Here is a 24,926-nt window from a genome sequence, read left to right as displayed (position 1 = left end):
AAAACGTGTTGCGTTTGTCGTCGCTACCAAATTACCTGCAGTGCTACCATATTCTAAAAAAAACTTCCTTTCCCTTTCAGCAAGGATGACCAATTCAAGGATTCAATGCACTGTGGCATTGAATCTGACAAGGAGAAAACGAAGTTGATAAATATTTTGATATATTGCTTTGGATAAAAAGCTACTGTAGCTCATAACTCAACAGACTTTTCATGTGGCATGTCCGTGGTCAAATCATCAATCCCTGAAACCCACCAATGAAAACCGAATGGTATATGGTGTGAAGGACTATAGATGGGGAGGGACGCTCCTCCCGTTTCCACGCTGTGTACGTTTTCGGTCGCATGGTGTCGGCGAGGGGTCAGCCGTCGCCTCCGCCGGGCGCTGTCGCGATGACGCCGTCTGACCATGGCGCCATCGACCTGCGGCCGGCCGTGCCGCCGTGCCGCTCGCTCGTAAGGCGGCGGCCCGCTGCAGCCGCCGGCCTGCATTCGGCCGACTGCATGGAGACGGCCAGAGAGCACGCCTGTCCGACCCTTCATTTCTGCCCAGCCGGCTATTTAGAACATAATTCTTTGGGTCAGACCACTCAACGGCCTTGTCACTGCCCAGACAAGCAAAACTGGCAAAAAGTAAATAAATGTTCAGACCTTACTCCGCAGTGTCGTAGTCTTATGTTCGTCTCTGACATGCTTTGACATAGCATGCAGTGGTAAGTACAAGAAGGTGTAGTGATGAGTGGTGGGCAAACCAATGTCATTAAAAATTCAATGAGCCACCTTTGACGCGAGCGATACCCAGAAGATGCCGCTCTCCCCATGGAAACCTCCCCTGCAAACACAGTCCGGCGGCAGGTGTTTGGGTAGGTGCGTCGGTCGCTATCGCTGGTGCGCCCGCATTCCTGTCGTCGCGCCGTGCTGGTCCGTCGGACCGACCGGCCGGGCTGGGCGGCGGCCATCGATCCAGCGTCCGGCGCCGGCCCTGAAGCCAGTGGACGGGGCAGACGCCCGCGGCGGGCCGCACCTGACCCAGGCTGACCGGCGCCCCGGCCGACCCGACCGGCCGCCGGTCACAGCAGGCGGACAAAATGGCCGCCGCAGGGGAGGGGAGGGGCACCGATATAAACCAGGCCGTCCAGGCGGCGGAGCGGCGGTCCGAGCGGACGGGAGCAGATCATAACTCACCGGCCCGAGACGCCGACAGAGGGAGGGGGAGGGGGAGGGAGGGTGCGTGGGCAACTGGTGGTACAGAGCGGGCACGGGAGAGTGATGGTCCGGCCATGGGCGAGAGGTGTTATCGGATTTCTGTCGCGCCTACTCGCGGGGTATCGGATGAAACCTCCGCTACCAAACCGAGCACGGCCGGTTCGGACGCACCCAATCCCCGTGACTTTGATCGCGAGTCGTTCCGTCCTCACAATTAGTGGCTTCAGTCCGGAGTACCGCCCAATAAAGCCGTCTCATTTCCCTCCTCCCATATTTGGCAATTACTGCCGGCGGCCATAAACCACGTGCCGCGCCGCCCGTCATATCTCCCCTCCTGCCCGCCCACAGATGTGCAGAGACGGACGGACGTCTGATTCACACGTGTATACGAGGATCGACCGACACACCCGTCACGGGAGGCGCGCGCCTACACTGCGGCCAGACCTGAGACAACTGAATCGAACCAACAGCACAGAGATGCACCAGCGGCCGGACGCCTTTGGCAAGACATCCGGCACAGAAAGCGCTGCCGAGGGTCGCCTGTCAGTGAACCGACTCGACCCGAGGCCTATTGTCGGCCACATCACACCAAAACGGAGTCTCAAACCTCTCAGAGTACAATAAAATTCGATTGGCGGGCAGTATGGATACACAGAGACGGTCTTGGCTACAGCAGAACGCCTGGAATCACACGATTACTACACACAGAGAAAACACGTCCGTACAGCAATGCCTACAGCCGCGGACGTCATGTTGAGAAAAGGGGCGACATTGCGAGTATCAGAAGAAACGGGACCACTCAGCCGCCGCGGCCAGCAGTGGATTCAGTCCCTACCAGCGACACATACGTACAAAGCACGACTCGAAATCAAATCACAACCGGGCCATCACGAACGGGCGACGCAGCAACGACCGCCCGATGCGGGCGGCCGGCCCAGATCTGCCACCGGCGCGGCCCGCCACCTGGCAGCGCGAACGTGCTGCCATCTGCGGACAAACGTCCACAGCTGCGGGCGCAGGACCGCCGCACGCCCTGATCGCCTAACGCTCCATTCACGAACACACACATACAGCATGCATATCTGAGCCCCGCACAGCGTTCAGACGGGCGCCACACGGTGAGCCTTTGTTCACCCCCCCCTCTCCCCGGACTAGTGATGTCACAGACGGAGCTCCCGCCGCCGCTCCCTCTCCCCCTCTCCCTCAGAGCGCCGCCGCCGTGCTGTTGTCGCCGCCCAGCCCTCCGTCGGGCTCCTCGGCACGCTCCAGCCGCTCCGTCTCGATGTAGGGCGTCCGGTCGGGCCGGAACATGAGGCCGAGCGCCACGTTCAGGGCGCTCGTGTCGTAGCCGTGGCAGCCCGAGTATCTGTAGTGCGGCTTCTTGTTGAAGCGGCAGCCGCCGGCCTGGGCGCCGGTGGGCGCCACACACTCGGGCAGCAGGGCGCAGCGCAGCCAGGGCAGCATCAGCTGCCGGTGCACCGCCGGCGTGTTGTAAATCAGCAGCGCCCTGACGGAAGGAGGCGCGGTTATAGGAAGCGGTCACTGGATAGAGTCGCAGTCATACGGAGAGGTCAAACCAAACGGTCTAATAACTTGGGCAGTCCGTGGTCAGATGGAGCTGGAAGTGGTCAGACCCGGTGGTTGGAATGAGAGGTCAGCTGCATACGAACCAGCGGCGAGCCGGTGACACATGTCAAACATCGAGAAATTTAAGAAATAATAATATATTTCCAGCCGGTTACTCACTCGTCGGAGACCATCTTGTGGAAGTAGAAGTGCTCGATATTGGCGTCGAAGTAATCGAACATTTTGTAGTGTGTGAAGGCGGTGGTGGGCACGGCCGCCAGCTGCTCGTCCAGCTGCAGGTCCAGCCGCCAGGCCAGCACGCCCAGCTGACGCGCCTTTTTCAGCAGGCGCGCGCTGCTGTGCGGCACCAGCCGGCGGCTGGCGTCCAGCCAGAGCACGGCGCCGGCCTTGTTCAGCACCTCCTGCCGGCGGAGACGGCCGCAGTTAGAGCTGGCCGGGACAGGCAGGATACAGCCCCGCAGTCAGAACTAGCCGGGACTGTCAGAATAGGGCCCCGCGGACAGTCAGAGCTGGCCGGTGGGACTGTCAGGACAGGGCCCCGGAGACGGCCAGAGCTGGCCGGTGGGACTGTCAGGACAGGGCCCCGCGGACAGTCAGAGCTGGCCGGTGGGACTGTCAGGACAGGGCCCCGGAGACGGCCAGAGCTGGCCGGTGGGACTGTCAGGATAGGGCCCCGGAGACGGTCAAACTTGGCCGGCGGGACAGGCAGGATAGGGCCCGAGGACAGAGTTGGCCGGCGGGACAGGCAGGACAGGGCCCCGCGGACAGTCAGAACTGGCCGGTGGGACTGTCAGGACAGGGCCCCGCGGACAGTCAGAGCTGGCCGGCGGGACAGGCAGGACAGGGCCCCGGAGACGGCCAGAGCTGGCCGGCGGGACAGGCAGGACAGGGCCCCGCGGACAGTCAGAGCTGGCCGGTGGGACTGTCAGGATAGGGCCCCGCGGACAGTCAGAGTTGGCCGGCGGTCCACGGAGCGGTGAGCCGTCCACGAACACATTGACAGTCTGACAGACACATTATGCTAAAATCCGACAAACACAGTGCGATCTAAATGAGCCATAGAGGTGATTCGTGCAACTGTGTGACTACGAGCATTATTCAAAATAAACGATGATGCAAGTATGCATGAAAATAAAAATATACTAAAACCGGATACACAAAACCAACAATGTGCAACAGAAATGTAACCAATCTGTACTGAAACTAAATACAAGATGCGTCCGCTGACCAAAATAGATGATAACATCGTAAAAAAATGAGAACACCTGATTCAGCAATCAGCAGTGCCGTGAAATGAAGCTTTTATCGGCACCTCGAAGCTTGTTCTATGTAGTTATCTTGCCTCGAAGTGCCGTTGAACACAGGTGTTGCAATATTCGGCAGAAAGGTGATATTTTACCTGATGCACGTGAGTAAGCCTGAAATACGCACGCACGAAAACCACCAAGCAAAACAAATAACATAAAATTTTTGCCCACCGAAATGCCAATTCCAGGCCTTTCTTTAGTTTTCTTTTGTGTGATTATTGATTAAGAGAAACGTAAAATTATAGTCAGTGAAAAGCCAAAAGTGTCAGCCATCAACACAGTTTGAGTGTTCGATAATCACTATATTTCCCTACTACCTTCACGAAATATAAGCTAATAAAATGCGGCACCGGTGCTTAGTGCGGGTATTCGATGTCGTTCTATTAGCTATTGGTCTTAAGGTTGTGAACTGCAAAAATGCAGAAGCTGAGCAATTTACCCCATCAAAAACGTCGGCCATGTCCGGGACACTGATCAGCATGGGCGACTTCATGGACGACGAGCGACATCCGATATCACACTTCGAACCAAGGAACATGGATGACCTCTTGAACGCAATGACAGAACAGGACAGCAAGACCCACCAGCTATCGTCTGAGGTAGAAGAACTGGCACATCGGCTGCGCGAGCATGCCCGCAGAGCGAAAAACCAAAAGGAACATATCAGAGAACTTTATAGCCTTCTTGAAGACATTTATACAGAAGAAATACGGCCGACCTACGAACAAGTAAGATACATCGACGATTATCTTGGTCGTGTGTCTGATTCACTGCATACAGATTTTCAGCAAAAAGACGAACAAATAAACGACATCTATCACAACTTGTTTAGACTCGAAACCGGTTTTGGAGATATTTCGAAAGAGATACAAAAATTATCCGATGAAGTAAGTCACAAAAACATCGGAAGTTACTTCCAGAGTAGCCACTCCCAGAGCAGTCACTCCCAGAGTAGCCACTCCCAGAGTAGCCACTCCCAGAGTAGCCACTCCCAGGGCAGCCACTCCCAGGGCAGCCACTCCCAGAGCGGCCACTCCCAGAGCGGCCACTCCCAGACCGGCTCACAAGTGCACGACGACACAGCTGACCGCTTAGATCTTTTAGAACAGAAACTTCAATCAAACAGCAAGCAGCTGAAAAAGATAACCAACCATTTGAACCACGTGGACGGCAAGTTCAAAGACAATCGCGACCAGATGCGACAAACATCAAGTGATGTGGATCGCATGAAATACGACATTCAGCACCAAGGTATGAAAATCAGTGCACTGTCAGAGCACGTCATCAAACTTTCTAACGACCTGCAGTTCACTTCACAAAAACTTGAAAAACACCTAGCCAAAACGACCAGCAGAACTAGTGACAAGGCTTGATTGAATGCATGAATCTGAATTATGAAATTATCAGTGAAAAAAAATATATTTTATTTTCAGCACTGTTGTTTTCTTCTGATGAGGTGGCGCAGCTCTCATTGGCGCCATAAGCCGCTGGTGCCACTGAATGCAGGTGTTTGATATTTCGGCGGGAAGGTGATACTAACGTGAAGCACGTGAACACAATGAAATGAAAAAAGAATGCGAAGAATGCCACGAAAAAATCTTAAATATTTTGTTATTGCTCATGGGCATGGCTTAGTAATTTGTTTCATCATTATACAACTTTTCTAGTTTTTTTTTTAGTTCGGCAACAAATTAGGGTGAATAACAGTCTCATCCAAAAGTACGACACACATAAAACATACGCATACATCTATTTAAATCAGTGTGTCATGAAATAAAGAAATGTAGATTGTCAATCAGCAGCCCAACGTAGTCCTCCGGACGGTAGTTCTACCACTTTGGCGAAACATCAGCCAACACGATGTGTCACGGGTGTCAAGTAGTGCGGGTATCCGCCGTCGTTCTTCTGGCTCTCAGTCTCGGTATTGTGAACTGCGACTACTCTGAAGCTGAGCAGTTCGCTCCAGCACAAACTGCTGCCAAGACCGAGGCACACACCATCAGCGACTATTTCATGGACGACGTGGACGACATCAGCTATTTTACACAAACGAACATTCATGACCTCTACAACGCAATAACAGAGCAGCACAGCAAGACCAATGAATTATCGTCTGATGTAGAAGAACTGGCACATCGGCTGCGTGAGCATATTCATAAAACGAAAAAGCAAAAGGCAAATATCCAAAAACTTCACACTCTTCTGGAAGACATTTATACAGAAGAAATATGGCCGACATCGGAGCAAGTTAGATATATCGATGATTACCTTAGCCGTATGTCTAAATCAGTGCGGACAGATTTTCAGCAAAAAGACGAACAAATAGAGGACATCAACCACAACTTAATTCGGCTCGAGACCAGCTTTGAAGATATTTCGAAAGAGATACAGATATTGTCCGATGAATTAAGTCACGGAAGCCCTGGAAGTGATTCCCAGAGCAGCCACTCCCAGAGTAGCCACCCTCAGAGCGGCTCACAAGTGCATGACGACACAGCTGACCGCTTAGATCTTTTGGAACATCAAATTCAGTCACATAGTGAGCAGCTGAAAAAGATCACCTCCCACTTGATCAATCTGGATGGCGAGCTGAAAGATGATCGTGATGAGATGCAGAAGATATCCAGTGACCTGGATCAAATAAAGCACGAATTTAAGCCGTACGACCTCAAGGTCAGGGTGCTGTCAGACAATGTGATCAGCCTCTCCCAGCAGCTCCAGGTGACCTCAGATATCCTGGAGAAACATTTAGCGGAGGAGGCCGGCGCGCCGCTGCCCAGCCGCCGGCCGGGGGCGGTGCGCGACTGCAGCGACCTGCCGGCCGGCGCCCGCAGCGGCGTCCACCTGCTGCAGACCGGCCTGGCAGGGCCGCAGAAGGTGGCCGCCCTCTGCGACCTGGACACGGACGGCGGACGGTGGACGGTCATCCAGCGCCGGGACGACATCGAACCCCGCCAGAACTTCTACCGCAACTGGACCGCCTACCGGGCCGGCTTCGGCCGGCTGGACGGCGAGTTCTGGTGGGGACTCGACAAGATGTCGGCACTGACCGCGGCCACCGACCGCAGCTACGAGCTGCGCGTCAACCTGGAGGACTTTGAGGGCCGGCGCCGACACGCCGTATACGGGCAGTTCAGCATCGCGCCCGAGAGTGACGGCTACCGGCTGCACGTGTCCAACTACAGCGGAGACGCCGGCGACAGCCTGAGCGCCCACTCGGGCCAGCGGTTCACCACCTACGACAGGGACCACGACCCGTACGCCGGCAACTGCGCCCGGTCGCACCGCGGCGGATGGTGGTACCACGAGAAATGCCTCCAGTCCAACCTGAACGGGGTGTACTTTAAAAAGTACCGCGCCGACAATACCCGAGGAATTACCTGGACCACGTTCCATAACAGTTTCTATTCATTGAAAACGGTGACTATGAAAATACGACCTACGTAGACGGGAAATTAATTGCAAGAAGAAAAAAAAACAACCAAATTCATGTCAAGAGAGTATAAAGGGCTGTCAATCAAATATGTGGAAAGAGCAGGAAAGTAGTAAGTTTACGAGAAAAAAGATGCAAATAAACGTTCTAAGCAGTTCGACTGTCTCACTACTTTTTCTGAACGCTAATTTAAGAAAGCCAAAGCTAGCACGTAAGATGAAAATTTTACCGTCAGCCAATTTATTGCAGCATTTCAATAGTGGCGCTGCATTCCAAACTAGCGGCTCCTGGCAGTCAGAAGCAGTCGGCTTGTTACCATCATGAGCCTCTGCTAATACGTCCGTTCGGCCGTGGCCGCTACTCCGTCCCCTCTATCTCCGGCCGCCTCACCTGTATAACGACGGGCACGAAGGCGCGCGTGCGCAGCTCGTCCAGGTGGGCCGGGTAGGAGGCGTACTCGAGCTGCTGCAGCCAGCACATGGAGCTGTTACAGCTGGCCTCCAGCTGCTGCCGCTCGTAGCGGCCCAGACCGAGGTCGAACACGACCACCGGCAGCTGTGACTGGTGGCGGCGTGCCGACAGCACCAGGCCCGTCACCTGCTCACCCTGACCGGAGGCCGCCTGGGGGGGGGGGGGGGGGAGGTCAGTTACAGCAGACCCGCCACCTGCTCACCCTGACCAGAGGCCGCCTGAGGGGGGGGGAGAGGTCAGTTACAGCAGACCCGTCACCTGCTCACCCTGACCGGAGGCCGGCCTGGGGGGGGGGGGGGTCAGTAAAATCGAATCCGTCACCTGCTCACCCTGACCAGAGGCCGCCTGAGGGGGGGGGGGGGAGGTCAGTTACAGCAGACCCGCCACCTGCTCACCCTGACCAGAGGCCGCCTGAGGGGGAGGGGGGGGGGGGGTCAGTTACAGCAGGCCCGTCACCCGCTCACCCTGAGGTGAGTCGGTCTGAGGGATATAGTGGGGCACATTAACCAGGGTGTAGTACCAGGCCCGTCGCCCTGTCCGAGCCGGCCTGAAGGGGATATGGTGGGGCGGGGCAGTGGGCACATTTATACCGGACCAGGGAATAACACCAGGCCCGCTCACCCTGCCCGAGCCGGTCCGAGGGGATAGGGGTTCACGGTAGCGTCACACGTCCAGTGGTCCCTACCCAGGTAACAGTCACAGCTCACACCGCATCGCCTCATCCATCACAGGTTACACCACCCCATGTGTGCCCAGGGTTGTGACCATACGACCCCTCACGCCCGGCCGGTTCGCCATTCACGGCCGCCACTGACCGTTACGGAGCCCGCCTGTCACTCACGGCCGTTACGATGACGGGCAGCGTCACGTTGGTCCAGGTGTGGTTCGGGAAGACGCGTGGCGAGCTGGTGAAGCCCAGCGCCGTCAGGTACTTGCTGTCCACCTTCAGCCGCTCCTCGGCGTAATGTAACGACTCCTGACGGAATAATGGTGTCGTGAACACCTCCAGTCGTTAATCGGCGTAATGTAACGACTCCTGTCGGAATAACGGTATCGTTAACACCTCCAGTCGTTAATCGGCGTAATGTAACGCCTGCTGACGGAATAACGGTGTCAATAACACCCCAAGTCGTTAATCGTAATGCAACGCCTCCTGTCGGCGAGCAATGTGGTCAGCCGCCACGCTGACGCTGCGGAACCACGTCAACGCTCAGAGCCACTCAGATCAGGCGAACTTGGATCGCTGTCTTCGCTCGCAGAATCAAGGGAGTTGCTGGGAGTAAAGGGCTACTTCGAATACACTAATAAGATGCACGGCAACGGACGTATTACAAAATATGTCATCCATCCCTTTTATCTGACCCAAAAACGACGAAATAAAGAAAAACTGTTTTTGATTCGTTCGAGGCCACTATTTGCAGGCAGCAGGACACGTCTAGTCGATTTGCGGGTGTTAACGCACGCTGGCTCGTGATCGATACACATCAAAACACCGCTGGGGCGCACACGAGTGCACCGCACAGGTGTTTATAGACACGGTAGCATTGGTAGCAGCTGAGGAGAGTCAGGGGTCGGAGGCCAGTCACCAGCTGTCGAGAACGGGTCGCTAAATGTGCAGCAGCCGGTGCACTGTGCTAAACGTAACAAGTAACACATGCTCCCGACAATGGCCATTCAAACGGGAAATAATCCTGACTGCATGAAATGAAAGAATGTAAAATTTTGATAATGCTCATAAAACAAAAAGGAATGCTCAATTCACTTACCTAACAGTGCTCAACGTAAAATATCTTGATTATACACCGGCTATCATTAAAAATAGACAAATTATTGACATCGTTAAAAAACTAATTCCATCACTTTTGCTCTTTTAATGTTGATAATTCTGTTCCAAAAACAAAACTCGACCATGTTTTATTTCAGATGTTAAAATGTCAGATAAGAATCAGTATTTATATTGAATAAATAAACAATAATATTTACTGATATAAAGTATTTGACTTTTGACAATAACTTTGTATTCACAAACCATGCTAAACATACTACCCTTCCAGTACTTCTATCTATAGACTTTTAGACTCCAAGTGGGTAGAGTAGGCTGAACAGCTCTGACATGCTCAAAATATAGAAGGAAATGGTCTACAGCTGGCAGGGATAACCAGTCAATTGAAGTTGGTGAGTGGGACACACCATGTTATTAGCCATGGTACTTTGAATAGTAGGCTATGTGGGCATGTTTCACATCCATTTCAAAATCCTTCCAGATCCAACATCCCCCAAATACCTTAATAAGATCATGAATGCTCAGAACTGCTGAACTCATTCTGCTTAGCACAAGCTCTAAGAGTCAACCTCTTTATCTAAAACATTTGAAATAATTAAAAAAAATTGATTTTTGCCAGGTGCATACCTACCTTGAGGTTGATGTGTTTGAGGCTGTTGAGCTGTCTGTGTGTCTCGGAGACGAGGGTGTGGATGCTGGGCTGGCTGCTGTTGAGCAGGTACACAACAGTGAACACCAGCGTGGCAAGCAGGAACAGCTGCAGCATCGAGCGCACCCTGCGGCACTGCATGCTGTCCGACTGGTGCACCATTCAGGCGCATCTCAGCCACACATCACCTGATGATTACAGAGACTGTCAGACATGCACAGAAGTGCCAAACTAGGTACGCACTAACTAAAAATGGCACAGCTGACAGCACTCAACCAGTAGAAATAAACATGTACGGTTCTCCAGGGTATTAGTCGTTGGTCGCTCGGCGGGCGGGAGGGCAACCAGTTCCGCCCCTGTATCGCGTGACCCATTGCTCCGCCCAGTTACGCACGAGCGTACTCCACGCCGCGTAGTAGCGTGGGGAGGGGAGGGTTAGAATGGTGGCATTGGTAGAGGCTAGAACCGGTTTCCACCGCCATGCCACCGCCCAGCGACATGGAGCGGGGTCAGTGACTAGGGCGCAGGGAAAGGTCAGAGGTCGGCTATAACGTAGAGCTTTGTGTCTCCCTCCCCTCCGCGTGTAACGACCGCACGACAGCGGCCGGCCGCCGCACACTGGGCCGATCGCCAGGTCTAGCACGACATGGGTAAAAAATCGAACTTTGTGGATGTGCAATGAAACCTATACCAATTTGTTCAAAAATGATCATGCTACATTGCTGTGGTCTTTGTTTTCCAACACAATTGCTATTTCATGGCGAAAACTCAGCTTAAACACGAACTTCGGAATCGTTTGGACCGAACTCGTCCCCCGCACTCTTCGACAACGTATCTTTGATCCACGAAAACAATCACAATTTGAGGAGGAATTCCACATTTATATACATCAAACGATAGCTCCGGGTCTGCAGAACACACATAACCACATGAAAATGGCGAACTTTTACTTGGTTATGATGTATTGGCACCGCAAAGATTTAAAGACGAAAATACAATTTCACATAATTGATGTCACACACAAATAGACTTTTAAAAAAGTACCGCGGAGTACCGCTTCGAAAATCTCGCTACATATCAATGATTCATTGCACTACAAGATCCAACAGTCATTTTTTGCGACTTTTTGCGACTTTGGATGTAGCAGCCAAACATCAACCCGCGCCGGACCGGTGCTCGGCGTCAAACGCGCCGGGCCGGGAGATGTTGATTGAACACTCCCCTTCTAACTCGGCTCTTGGGCCACATAGCGACACGTAGTAAGTGGCATTCGAAAGAGCGCCCGAAATTCCAGATGGAGTAATTAGTCATTTCTAGGTCAGGTCAAAGGTCACGTCACCAGAGGTCATCAAAGGTAAAATGTTGCATATATCAACGTTTCTCGAAAACCGGCCCTTACCTCGGGGACCAATAGAGCTACATCGTCGCGGAAAAGTGCATTCAATTGCTCTTTTAAGGCCGCCGTCCACTGTGCGGAACGCGTGCGGTCCGTACGGAATTTAACACAGAACCCTATGGGCGCATCCGGTCCGTACGGAAATCGTGTGCGCTCCGTCCGGACCGCATCCGAACGGCAATCAGCTGTTGATTTTCCGTCAGCTCTCCGCATGCGTTTCGGATGCGGTTGCTACGGAGACGGAAGAGTGATGTCCGACGCGTTGAACTTTTCTGCGGAAAACGCATCCGGAACGTCCGGAACAGACGTGGTTTGGGGCCGTATCGGAGGCAAACATTGTGAATTGTACGAAGAATTGGAACTCGATCATCATGAAGTTAGCGGTCTTTCTGAAATAAGCCCTCACATTTGGCCTATCCCTCGCCCCTAGTGGTGTTTTTCCAGCCGCGAACGTATAGAAGGGGTCCGTTGGACCCCCCCCCGCCGTTTCGCCCCTGATCGAGCTAGAGCTTCGCGGAAAAGACGAGCGTGTTGCCCGTGACAAGAGGAAGCTGATGATACCCAATTGTAAGGTCCTAGGTCATCGGTTGACCTTCCAGGTCAGGTCAATGACCCAAAATTCGGGAAAATCGGGACCTGTCAGAACGTCGTAAAGGGTGGCTGCTATGGGTTTTTTGGGTGCTGATCACGAATATTATGTTATTTACGATCATAGATGATGTCTTCATACATTTAGGCCAGGTCGGGTCAGGTCAGGTCAGGTCAACCAGTAAGGGTTTTGCCGGGTATTTGCAGTAGGTGGCAACCGCCTCAGGCAGCTTTGTAACATGTTACGAAGGCATCAAAGCTACATAGTAAATGTTCAAATGGTTGCTAGATTCGAATTCAGCTCCAAAAACTAGCCTAGAAACATGTAAAACTCGAAAAAGTGAGCCAAGGTCATTAAAGGTCAATGACCTTACCTGACCTTCTGGTGACCTTGACACCCACCCTAATGCATGGGAGCAACATAATATCCCATGTTTGAACGCTTTAAACCAAGAAAAGACTGCAAACCCGCGGCTAATGCGAGCCGACATACGCTGAATCGCGATTCCGGTCAAACATGGTCTCGAAAGAAGGTCACAGGTCAAAGATCATTAAGGTCAGGGTCATGAAATTTTCAGGTTAACCGTAAAAGTAGTTATCGCGAGGGCACTGAAAGTTTCGTTGCGATCGGCCGCTTTTACGCGAATTACTCGCGAAAAATCAAGGGTTCCGTTCGAAGATTCAGGCCCCGTCGCGCTAGAATGGCATATCGGCCCACTGTGCGCCGATCAGGCTTGACATGTCAAGGTCACCCACAGTCAACGGGCTCAGAGGGTTGGTCGAGTGCGCGTCCGTGGCTGACGACAGTCTCGACCATGTGCTATGGTGCCGATAGACTAGCGTGCGTAATAAGTTTTTGTTCAGTGCATATGGCTGCTGGGGTGTGTCATCTTGATATGATGCTTTCTAACGTCAATGATACGCTTAAAACCTCGCTGGCAGTGGCCGAGAGGGGGGGGGAGGCGGGTGCCGCCTCCACATATTTATTTTTGTTGATAGCTGCGAGAGCTGAAATTTGGCAAGCCTTTGATTCAAGCTGAAACCTTTGATTCAAGCCGAATTTTTATGACAGCAGCTGTATTTTCACCCTCGCCCATATTGGTGTTTTGCCAGCGTCTATCGTAAAGGGGGGAGGAGGGTCCGTTGGACCCCTTTGCCGTTCAACTCCTGATCGAGCTAGAGCTTCGCGGAAAAAGTGCGTGTTGCCCGTGACGAGAGGAGGCCGATGATACCCAATTTTAATATCCTAGGTCATTGGTTGACAGGTCAAAAGTCTAAGTTGACAAAGTTGTCAAAGTTGACAGTTCAACAACTCAAAAGTCGGGGAATCGGGACCTGTTAGAGCTTCGTAAAGTGAAGCTGTTATAGGGTTTTGCGGGGTGCTGATCACAAATTTCAAGTTATTTTTGATCGCAGATGATGTTTTCGTGCATTTAGGCCAGGTCAGGTCAGGTCAGGTCAGGTCACATGTTACGAGGGAACCAAAACTACTTCTTAAATGTTCAAACGGTTTCTAAATGCGAAATCAACTCCAAAATCTACCCCAGAAACATGTAGAACTCGAAAGAGTGAACAAAGGTCATCAAAGGTCAGTGACCTGACTGACCTTCACGTGACCTTGATACCCACTAGAATCCATGGGATCAACATCCTTTCACATGTTTGATCGCTTAAAGCCACAAAAAGACAATAAAACGCGCTCTACTCGAAACACGCCAAAACGCGATTCCGGCCAAACATGGTCTCGAAAAACAGGTCACAAGTCAAAGGTCTTTTAAGCCAGGGTCATACAAATTATAAGGTAGGCGTAATATTGATTAACTCGAGGGTACTAAAAGTGTCGTCGCAATCAGCCGCTTTTTGCGCGAGTTATTTGCGAAAAACTGAGGGTAGGAGGTCTGTTCGACACCCTCCTACAAGTGCGAAGGTTAAGGTCAGGCCGTTGACCAATGACGTCAAAAGTGAACCTCTGTAAGGTCCCAAAATGTCGCGACGTCGCAGCACCCTTCGTGCCAGGGGACTTTTCAACGGGGAATGAAGCTTATATGATCTAGTACTATCTCCCGGAGATATAATATAATATGTCACATATCTCCCAGAGGCCTCACAACTTGTATGTAGCTATCTCGTATTTTTCTCAAGAGTCACCTGAAGTCAGGTCGGTCACGCAACCTCACGATTATTAGTCAATTGGGAAATATGAAAGCTGTTATTTTGGCGCCGGGAGCCATCTTAAGCTGTCGCAAGCGCATTAATTCGGGATTTTATACAATCTTAGCAAGCCCCAGCATTCACTTTTCCATTCTTAAAGTTAGGCGACTTCATTTATGACGTCACTAAGGTCACAGGAGTTTTCACCAAAAAGTCTCGATCAAATTGAGCCAGCGAGTCGTGAAGCCACCAGTGGACTTGTGAGGACCTACCGAATCGAAGAAGCGATATGACCTCCTTGAACCAGCCTCGTGGCCTGAGTGGCTCTGCCCTGACATGACCTGAGGTGAACACCTTAAATTGACCTCAACAAAAACAAAGCGTTTACTATTCGACGCGCTTGAGCATGCAAAACTCGATGGTGCCATTGTCTTGGCTCTGTAACCACTTATGGTAAAGTTGTTTACCAAAAACCGATCCCGCGACTTGGCCAGCACTTATACTGACCTCAGAGTTAATCGGTTGACCTGAGACATTCAACTCGGGTACCAGTTGCTGCATCTCATACGACGCACCCGCTCAGTTTCATCCGCAAGGCGCTAGCTCAATTAGGGGCAAAAAGACGGAGAGGGGTCGTAATCGCCCCCCCCCCCTCCCCTCGGCCGGGGTATATGCAGAAAACCCAAAATTCCGTTGAGGATTAAGCACTGAAGTGATATATTATGATGCGAGAAGGTATAGTTCAAAACAAGTATGCACACGAGGGGATTTGAATAAAACTGTGTTTGAGGTATGCCTTCTTATTATACATTCGATTTGCTTTAGTTATTGGTAAGAACAGATACAACCAAGAAGAGCGCCCCTGAAGAAAAGGTGGCGCACCGGCCGGGTGCTATTTTAAGGTCTAAGGTCAGTCGGGGACCTCTAAGTTCCGTAGCTCAGTTGGTAGAGCATCGGACTCCCGGTAGTGAGAGCCCGGGTTCGAGACGCTCCGGCGCTCGATATACGAGACTCCTGACGGGGATGGTCTGCGGTTGGTGGGAGCAGCCGCAGCCAGTTGAAGTCAGTTGAGTGGGACAGGCCGTGTCCGGCTTTGAAGGGCACGTTAAACTTTGGCATCTAAATTCTCCCGTTACCCGGAATTGCGCGATCGGACGGTAGGGGTCGGGGTCTACGCAACAAGCTCTGCTTAGCGTGGGCTCCGGCTCTGTCAATCCGTCCATTCAAACATTCGAGCTAAATTTATAAAAAAAAAGTTCGGATCAAGCGCTGCATGTTAGGGGTAAAAAAATGGGGGCAAAAAAGCATCCCGATTTTGGCAGCATCGTCATGCTTTTTCGCGGCACTCATCCACTCCCTTGGCCGAAATGATATTTCCTTTTTGTATGAGTTCTGGCATAATCCCGCACATTACGCTGCATGTTGTTTGCGATGAAAAAAATGCATGTTCAGCTACGCTCTACGCAGTACGCACTGACCTAACCACCATCCCATCATCCACCACTAGCCACCATCCCGTTCTGTGCTCCCTTCACCCCACACGAATCAGCCGAGATACTACATGTAGTCAGTCGGGCTAGCGCTATCCTATGGTCCCTTCCTGACTGCACAGCGCTGAAACCCAGAGCCAAGACTTCCCGAGCGCGACCTCTGACCCCACGCGGTCCGAAGGTTCGGCCGATGCCTGAGGGCGCGCCGCGCGCCGGCCACCCGGATAGCCTCTGCCGAGTCTCCCTTTCATACACCGTTTACTACGCACTCGATTCATTCATGATTCTGTGTTTCCGCGTTCCTCTCGTTAGATGGCTCTACTGATGTCATAGGCGACCCCAGGAAGATTGCGGCCAGAATACCCCAAACGGCAGAAAATGAGGTTTTTGGTGAATATCTCGGAAAGTATTTGGCATACAACGATGCAATTTCACAGTCTCGTGGTAAATGTGCATACACATAATTCGGGTTGATACTTATGCATTTGAACATTGTATAGGACCAGATATGTCCGAAAAAGCAAAACCAACAAGACTTTTACTGGAGAACCGTACATCATAACCATTAAAACAAATAAATATGATTTGATTAACCTACTAAGGCTAATGTGCAAAAAAAAAAACCTGGAATACAACATAAATAAAAGCCCTACCTCCAGAGATTGACAAACTTCTGGCGCAAGGACGTAAATTAAGGTTGAAACCAGAAGGGCAAAGGATATCCTGCACAATATGCTCGTATAAGTGCAAATCCCCCCAGCCCCCTTACAACAATTTCAACTCAGTATTGAATAAATATCAGAAAACTTGCAAAGAGGCTGAGGCGTGCTTTGAACAAGGTCATAGCGTATCATTATGCCAGAACCAAGACATTCGTAATTGGATCGAAGGGATGAAAGGACTGATATCCACCAATGGACGATCATCATTATACTTGCTAGAAAATTACTGGGAAAAATCGCTAGCAGAAGCGTAGAGTTTCATGACGTCATATGTCTGAAATAAATCCACAGTAAAATTAGTCCTCACTCGATTGATCTCGTCGACAATTGTGGCGAATGTTATTTCTTTACTTTGCAGCCAGCTTATGAATTTAACTTATGTTTTTACTTACCTACACTAGCAATCATAGCAAACGGAGAATTCAGCGTTGGTTAATATTTGGATCAAACGTACAGTAAAATACGAAATTGGTTCGTAAATTACGTTGATGAATCATGAATCAACGGCAAGGTCAAAATGGAAACTAATATGTCGTGATCAATAAATAGGCAGCATTTTAGGCGTTTCCCTTTCAAAGGGCAATGCGTTTCCCATCACTTTTCTGACCATGGCACCGGATGAATAGGAAATCACCGAAATCACGATAATTTAGATGTAACGTGAGTACATGGGTTAAAGTTGACTTTCGCACTTTTCGATTTATTGAGAGTTGAATAGTGTCCAATTTCTAGTACGAGAGGTGAAGCCTGTCTTGAAAGCTGGGATCGATCTACAACAACTATCGGTGGTGTTTCCAAAATTTGGCGGGAAATGCGAAGGAATCGCGCGCGCGGGATAGGCAAGAAGCCTTGGGCCTTGGGCAAGAAGAATCAGCGGGAGCAGATCTTTTATATCAAGCGGGAGAAGCAAAAGGGAAGTTGGAAGTAGCCTGTAGCTGGACTGGACGGATCGTGTCTGTGTGCTGTTCCTCGTTAGAACTTGAACGTTTTTATAGTTCAAGTTATTGCTTTAAAGAAAAATACCTGTTGTTACTCCTATTCTAAGGTGAGAATTGATCGATTCAAAGATACACTTGCACTGGCGCTATATAGGTAGGTAGGTACTATTTTTCGGGCATGTTTTCCATGTTGTGTTTATCAACATTCCTTAACATTTCAGCTTTGAGCTAGTTTTGGACTTGGTTGAGCAGATTTTCCCTTTAAGCAAAGGTGTTTGGTTTTTGCAGCCAAGGAGAGGTGCTATACCAGGAGATGCTCCTTTCTAACCAAACAAAAACTAACCTAACCTGACCTAACCTAATCTTCAACCTGTAAACCTACAATCCACAACCTACCAACAGACCAACAGGCCAAAAATACCTGCGGGTAGCCAGCTGCGAACCGTCAGCCAGTCAATCACGAGGCGCCAGGCAGGCACCCTAACCACCACACCATGCAGCCAGCTGGGTGCACTGAGGCGTGAGCCAATTTTCAATGATGCAAGGGGGTATGGGTAGCACCACAGTATAACCCTTGGCCTAACATCCTGAGCTAGGTAACCTTTGAACTTGGACAATAAGGAAGCTTAACCCGGCGGCCGCTGGGCCTCCGCGCCACCCGCCGGCCGCTGGGGGGGGCATATAGTTGCCCCCCCTTTACTTCTGCGACGATATCGTCGCAACGCGAAGAGATAGAGAAGCGAAACTTTGCACACATCTTTCTGAATACCTAGCCGAGGTTGTGTCCAAATTTGGTGTCGATCCCATTTGAAATGACGTCACAGTGACGTCATAAGTGAAATTATAGATTTGCGACTCTCATATTCCTCACAATACATCAGATATATGGGACCGAATATAAAGGGCCGATTATTGGTCAGAAACTAGATGGAAGTGTAGTTAGATGTTTTAGGATGACAGCAGGTGCTGTCTAGTTCATTTACAGTCGAGTTTCATGCTCAGCGTCATCAGAAATGGTCTATATCGGAAAACGACAAAACTTTATGACGTCACTGTGACGTCATCTTAGGTGCTACGACCACAAAACTTTCCTCAAACATTGCCTAGGTATTCATTTGAAGCTATGCCAAGTTTCACGTTCGCAGCTCATCAGCTTTCGGAGATATTTCACAAAACGTAAAGGGGGGGCAACTTTATGCCCCCCCCCCCAGCGGCTCGTGGGTTAACACAGTCAGCAGTGAAGCTTAGTAAGTTGAAGTCTTGAAGTCTTGAAGTCTTGAATATATGGAAAAAGGCATTGTTGTTGAATTAAGTTGTTGAATTAAGTTATTGACAACTCTGTTTATAAAAAACCCTATGGGGGTGGCTGTGGCACCCCCCCTTGGCTGGCGAGGGTTAAGGATGCAATAGTGGTCAGGGTTAGGTATTAAACTTTCCAGTAGTGTGGTTAGCAAGCTTATAGCTATCATATTTGCTGCTTGTCTTTATGTTTGCAGAAATGTCGGCGTCTGTATTGACCGAGGTGAACCAGAACGTGCGCAGCTCCCCCTGCGAGTCTCCATCGCCGAAGAAGATGGCGACGGCTGCTGGCCGGCCAGTGCTGCGCTGCGTGCGGCTCTCGGCCAGCGCCATCCTGCCCAAGCGCGGCTCCAAGGACGCTGCCGGCTACGACCTATACAGCGCGCACGACTGCACGGTGCCGGCGCAGGGCAAGGCGCTGGTCAAGACCGACATTCAGGTGCAGCTACCCGAGGGCTGCTACGGCCGCGTGGCGCCGCGCTCCGGGCTCGCATGGAAACAGCACATCGACATCGGCGCCGGCGTCATCGATCGCGACTACCGCGGCAACGTGGGCGTCGTCATGTTCAACCACGGCCGGGAGGAGCTGCAGGTGAAGCAGGGCGACCGCGTGGCGCAGCTGATCCTGGAGCGCATCTTCTATCCGGACATCGAGGAGGTGCAGGCACTGGATGAGACCCAGCGCGGCCACGGCGGCTTCGGGTCCTCCGGCAAAAACTAGTCGGCTCCGATAATTGTGTTGGTATCGGGAAACGACGTGTTTTTATGGTTTTTTTTGTGTTTCTTTTTTCGAGAAAAAGCTGAAGAAGCCTTTCGTTTTGCTACCTCATTCGCCATTTTGCCACTCCTCATTTTGTAAAAATGCACCGTTTTGTAGGCTTTTATATCATTTGGGAGTGATGGGTATTGTAGCATAAAAAGTGGCTGAGGCGATCTACAACTCATCTGCCAGAAATGGTCGTCATGTGATGGTTTTGTGGGGAGGCCCGTAGCTATGTTACCTACGAGGCTGCGGAATTGTTCCGGTGTTGTAACCGGTAATTGCCACTCACCCCACCGTCCACATCCCGAATGTTCACCCTCGCTACCGATGTTGCCCGTAATTACAGTGGTCCCGCCGTTTCGCACTGCAGTCACGTTGCCGTCTTCAGAGCTATCTCACATTGCACCAGTATTAAAAACTCTGTCCGTGGCTCTTCAGGCTTGGTGATCTCGCTCCGTGCTGTCCGTCGAACTGTCCCTATGCTGGTGTGACCTTATTGAGTCCCATGGTCCTGAGGTCTTCAGTTTGCTGAGCCTTATGCCGCTGAGGTCAAACCATTCGCTGAAGAATTGCTCAGTTCGACCATTTAGTGAATGGCTAAAAATATGCCACCCTGACGGATTGTTCGTGAAATAAAGTGCTCGAATATATCGAATATTATTTTACTTTCTGCGTAAGCTGAAGCTTTGCGAATAAATCCATGCATCGATGAATTGGCTGATTGCTCGCACCTTTCTAGCTTTGATACGGAACATGTTATGTCATGTTCCGCCGCGCTGCGAGGACATGAAAATGCTCGTGCATGGTTGACCTGTTAACGGGTTTTGAGGAGCTTTGGCCTCTGTCTTCTCACCTCGGTTCAAGCAGCGAGGGTCCCAAGCTGCGCCGATCTGACCTCCATGGCACCGGTCGATCATTACGTCATGCCGTGACGGACCGGGGCCTTCCGCGGCGCATTGCGTCTGCAGATCCTCTGACAGCGTAATCCGGAGCGGCGGCTCTGCTGACGCGCTGTGCTGACCAGCCGGCGGATTACACTGCGCCGGGGCTATTCTGCGTCCGCTGACGGCCGGCCGCGCCGGCTGCTGTGTCGGCGGACCTCACAAAGCCGCGCGCCGTATCGGCGGCCGTGGAGTGGCGGTCAGCGCTGCTGAGCGGCGTGCCGCGCGGCTCGAGACGAGTGGCCCTCCGCCGCCGGGCGCCGGCCGACGCGGCGGTCCGTCCCTCAGAGCAGAGCGGGCCGTCCCGCCGTGCGGCCACCGGCACCCATGATCCGCGGGTGGATGGGCGGCTTTGACAGCTTCGGGGCGTACTCGGCGCGCAACCGCACCGACGCCGACATGATCTCCTGGAGGGAGGCGCTGGTGCCCATCAGTATCTTCTGTAATCCCGTCCTCTGGTAAGTGTTATATAGCCTTGGGTAAGTGTATCCGCAGTCGACCGCGATGGTGCCCCGTGCCGACTGCGGCGTTGATTTTGGATAACTTGTCTGAGAAGTTGTGCTGTGTTGTATTGTATTGTATTGTATTTACATTTGAGAGCGATCAACATTCCAAATGCTGGCGATTAATGTTCAGAATCCGTATCCGCGGTTGCTAATCTAATTCATAACATTTGCACATTCACTCATGAGTCATGACTCACGTCAAATCACGGAAAGTCACCTTTCTAGCGGTCTCAGGTGTATTGGTTTGTTGTTCCCTTCGTCAAAATATTGATAATGTCATTACTTGCGATCGCGGCGACAGATTATTCACGTGGTTTTCGCCGAACCGCGATTTCCCGCCCTGCGGTACAGCATACCTGTCAGGCGTAAACTAGTGCTGCCATCTCTGGGCGGGATCCTAAGCGTTGCGGAACAGTATACCATCCAGGCGTTTATCACTAATGCCATCTAGTGGCGCCGCTGTAAGTAAATTGCCATTTCTTTTGCTGGTTATTTTAATTGATAAAGTGAATACAACTATTATATAGCCTAATTATTCCTGTAGAGTTTTCAAGAGGTAAGCGACAGGTTCCAGCGTCACTTAAAACCGTAGGTACATACTGATTTTATTTAAGAGATCATCCGGTATCTACCCGCTGGGCTGGAGGCAGGAGCAGTCTAAATTCCAATCAAAACTGGTGCCGGCTTTTGGTATGACGCTGCAGGTCTCCAATGTGATAGATGATTTACCGCTTCGCTTAGCATTGTTACCGTTAGTACTTAGTATGATCGCTGTTGAATTGTATCCACTAGTAATGTGAGCTGCGGCATTATTTGACTTTTTCTGGCATATTTGACTGGATCGATGTTTTTTTCTGGCCGGCAGCCGCCGTCTATAGTGCCCAGTCCTTTCGCCGCATTAGACTGGGATGGTGTCTGAACTCGAGTCAATACCTAGCTAGCACGGCAGGGTGTGAGACGTGCGTTATCACGAATCGGCCGGCCGCCGTTCCATTGGCAGGTTTCTGGTCGGCTTTCTACTGATCTCCTGCTGCCGGGACGAGAAGGGGTTCTGACAGTGCCCCTGTCGGCCGCGCCGTGGCAGGCTGAGTGAATCGGCGAAAACGTCAACTACCAACATCAGCACCCTGAACCACGTGAGCCAGGGGTGCGGAATCCTCAATGATTCACTTATAGGACGATTCGGTTTCAGTTGCAGAAAAACGGGAGGGGGGCTATAAATAGCCCCCCCCAGTGGGGCGCGGGTTAAGGGACGATTAAGGGATGAGGGATAGGAGCCACAGGTCTGGAACCTTCGACTGAGGTTAGATATTGACCCGAGGAATCGATTGCGACCCTTATTTTGGCGATCAGACGAAGCCTTGGGGTACTTTTGACGCGCCCCGTCCTTTAAGGGACGATTAAGGGATGAGGGATAGGAGCCACAGGTCTGGAACCTTCGACTGAGGCTAGATATTGACCCGAGGAATCGATTGCGACCATTATTTCGGCGATCAGACGAAGCCTTGGGGCACTTTTGACGCGCCCCGTCCTTTAAGGGACGATTAAGGGATGAGGGATAGGAGCCACAGGTCTGGAACCTTCGACTGAGGTTAGATATTGACCCGAGGAATCGATTGCGACCATTATTTTGGCGATCAGACGAAGCCTTGGGGCACTTTTGTCGCGCCCCGTCCTTTAAGGGACGATTAAGGGATGAGGGATAGGAGCCACAGGTCTGGAACCTTCGACTGAGGTTAGATATTGACCCGAGGAATCGATTGCGACCATTATTTTGGCGATCAGACGAAGCCTTGGGGCACTTTTGACGCGCCCCGTCCTTTAAGGGACGATTAAGGGATGAGGGATAGGAGCCACAGGTCTGGAACCTTCGACTGAGGTTAGATATTGACCCGAGGAATCGATTGCGACCATTATTTTGGCGATCAGACGAAGCCTTGGGGCTTTTTTGTCGCGCCCCGTCCTTTAAGGGACGATTAAGGGATGAGGGATAGGAGCCACAGGTCTGGAACCTTCGACTGAGGTTAGATATTGACCCGAGGAATCGATTGCGACCATTATTTTGGCGATCAGACGAAGCCTTGGGGCACTTTTGACGCGCCCCGTCCTTTAAGGGACGATTAAGGGATGAGGGATAGGAGCCACAGGTCTGGAACCTTCGACTGAGGTTAGATATTGACCCGAGGAATCGATTGCGACCCTTATTTTGGCGATCAGACGAAGTCTTGGGGCACTTTTGACGCGCCCCGTCCTTTAAGGGACGATTAAGGGATGAGGGATAGGAGCCACAGGTCTGGAACCTTCGACTGAGGTTAGATATTGACCCGAGGAATCGATTGCGACCATTATTTTGGCGATCAGACGAAGCCTTGGGGCACTTTTGTCGCGCCCCGTCCTTTAAGGGACGATTAAGGGATGAGGGATAGGAGCCACAGGTCTGGAACCTTCGACTGAGGTTAGATATTGACCCGAGGAATCGATTGCGACCATTATTTTGGCGATCAGACGAAGCCTTGGGGCACTTTTGACGCGCCCCGTCCTTTAAGGGACGATTAAGGGATGAGGGATAGGAGCCACAGGTCTGGAACCTTCGACTGAGGTTAGATATTGACCCGAGGAATCGATTGCGACCATTATTTTGGCGATCAGACGAAGCCTTGGGGCACTTTTGTCGCGCCCCGTCCTTTAAGGGACGATTAAGGGATGAGGGATAGGAGCCACAGGTCTGGAACCTTCGACTGAGGTTAGATATTGACCCGAGGAATCGATTGCGACCATTATTTTGGCGATCAGACGAAGCCTTGGGGCACTTTTGACGCGCCCCGTCCTTTAAGGGACGATTAAGGGATGAGGGATAGGAGCCACAGGTCTGGAACCTTCGACTGAGGTTAGATATTGACCCGAGGAATCGATTGCGACCATTATTTTGGCGATCAGACGAAGCCTTGGGGCACTTTTGTCGCGCCCCGTCCTTTAAGGGACGATTAAGGGATGAGGGATAGGAGCCACAGGTCTGGAACCTTCGACTGAGGTTAGATATTGACCCGAGGAATCGATTGCGACCATTATTTTGGCGATCAGACGAAGCCTTGGGGCACTTTTTACGCGCCCCGTCCTTTAAGGGACGATTAAGGGATGAAGGAAGGGAGCTAGGGCAAAATAAATGTCATATTCGTGTTCCCCGTCCCCCAATTGACCTGATGGCAGTTTTTGAAGCGATTCTGAATCCGACGCTGTATTCGTTGCTATTGCTGACGCTAACTTCACGGACATCCCTTAAAGGACGGGGCGCGTCAAAAGTGCCCCAAGGCTTCGTCTGATCGCCAAAATAAGGGTCGCAATCGATTCCTCGGGTCAATATCTAACCTCAGTCGAAGGTTCCAGACCTGTGGCTCCTATCCCTCATCCCTTAATCGTCCCTTAAAGGACGGGGCGCGTCAAAAGTGCCCCAAGGCTTCGTCTGATCGCCAAAATAAGGGTCGCAATCGATTCCTCGGGTCAATATCTAACCTCAGTCGAAGGTTCCAGACCTGTGGCTCCTATCCCTCATCCCTTAATCGTCCCTTAAAGGACGGGGCGCGTCAAAAGTGCCCCAAGGCTTCGTCTGATCGCCAAAATAATGGTCGCAATCGATTCCTCAGGTCAATATCTAACTTCAGTCGAAGGTTCCAGACCTGTGGCTCCTATCCCTCATCCC

The 24,926-nt window shown here is 51.5% G+C and overlaps 3 protein-coding genes across 6 annotated transcripts; 2 read left to right on the top strand and 1 right to left on the bottom strand.

Moving 5' to 3' along the window:
• Positions 1-1,577: 1,577 nt before the first annotated feature.
• On the bottom strand, positions 1,578-16,945 carry LOC122363738. 2 transcript variants are annotated; one of them, XM_043333342.1, is made up of 7 exons: positions 16,714-16,912; positions 10,418-10,623; positions 8,845-8,979; positions 7,923-8,153; positions 3,163-3,193; positions 2,952-3,078; positions 1,578-2,712 (listed from the first exon to the last, which is right to left on the bottom strand). In XM_043333342.1, the coding sequence occupies exons 2-7, from the start codon at positions 10,595-10,597 to the stop codon at positions 2,409-2,411; spliced, it is 1,008 nt and encodes a 335-aa protein (XP_043189277.1). In that variant the 5' UTR covers positions 10,598-10,623; positions 16,714-16,912; the 3' UTR covers positions 1,578-2,408. The 2 variants fall into 2 exon arrangements, with proteins under 2 accessions (XP_043189277.1, XP_043189276.1); XM_043333341.1 differs by having other exon boundaries at positions 2,952-3,193; positions 16,714-16,945.
• On the top strand, positions 5,678-7,689 carry LOC122363740 (angiopoietin-related protein 6-like). The gene has a single exon (XM_043333344.1). The coding sequence runs from the start codon at positions 5,960-5,962 to the stop codon at positions 7,544-7,546; it is 1,587 nt and encodes a 528-aa protein (XP_043189279.1). The 5' UTR covers positions 5,678-5,959; the 3' UTR covers positions 7,547-7,689.
• Positions 16,946-17,157: 212 nt separating the features above from the next.
• On the top strand, positions 17,158-20,431 carry LOC122363731 (deoxyuridine 5'-triphosphate nucleotidohydrolase, mitochondrial-like). Of its 3 annotated transcripts, none has more exons than XM_043333325.1 (2): positions 17,158-17,442; positions 19,217-20,431. In XM_043333325.1, the coding sequence occupies exon 2, from the start codon at positions 19,219-19,221 to the stop codon at positions 19,738-19,740; it is 522 nt and encodes a 173-aa protein (XP_043189260.1). In that variant the 5' UTR covers positions 17,158-17,442; positions 19,217-19,218; the 3' UTR covers positions 19,741-20,431. The 3 variants fall into 3 exon arrangements, with proteins under 3 accessions (XP_043189260.1, XP_043189259.1, XP_043189261.1); XM_043333324.1 differs by having other exon boundaries at positions 17,158-17,827; XM_043333326.1 differs by lacking the exon at positions 17,158-17,442 and adding an exon at positions 17,467-17,695.
• Positions 20,432-24,926: the final 4,495 nt, after the last annotated feature.

The sequence above is a fragment of the Amphibalanus amphitrite genome, unplaced genomic scaffold (genome assembly GCF_019059575.1).
Source record: "Amphibalanus amphitrite isolate SeventyFive unplaced genomic scaffold, NRLGWU_Aamphi_draft 000637F_arrow, whole genome shotgun sequence".
NCBI classification, from domain to species: Eukaryota; Metazoa; Arthropoda; class Thecostraca; order Balanomorpha; family Balanidae; genus Amphibalanus; species Amphibalanus amphitrite.
The sequence above is the reverse complement of the archived record's forward strand: the minus strand, read 5'-3'. Positions and strand labels throughout refer to the sequence as shown.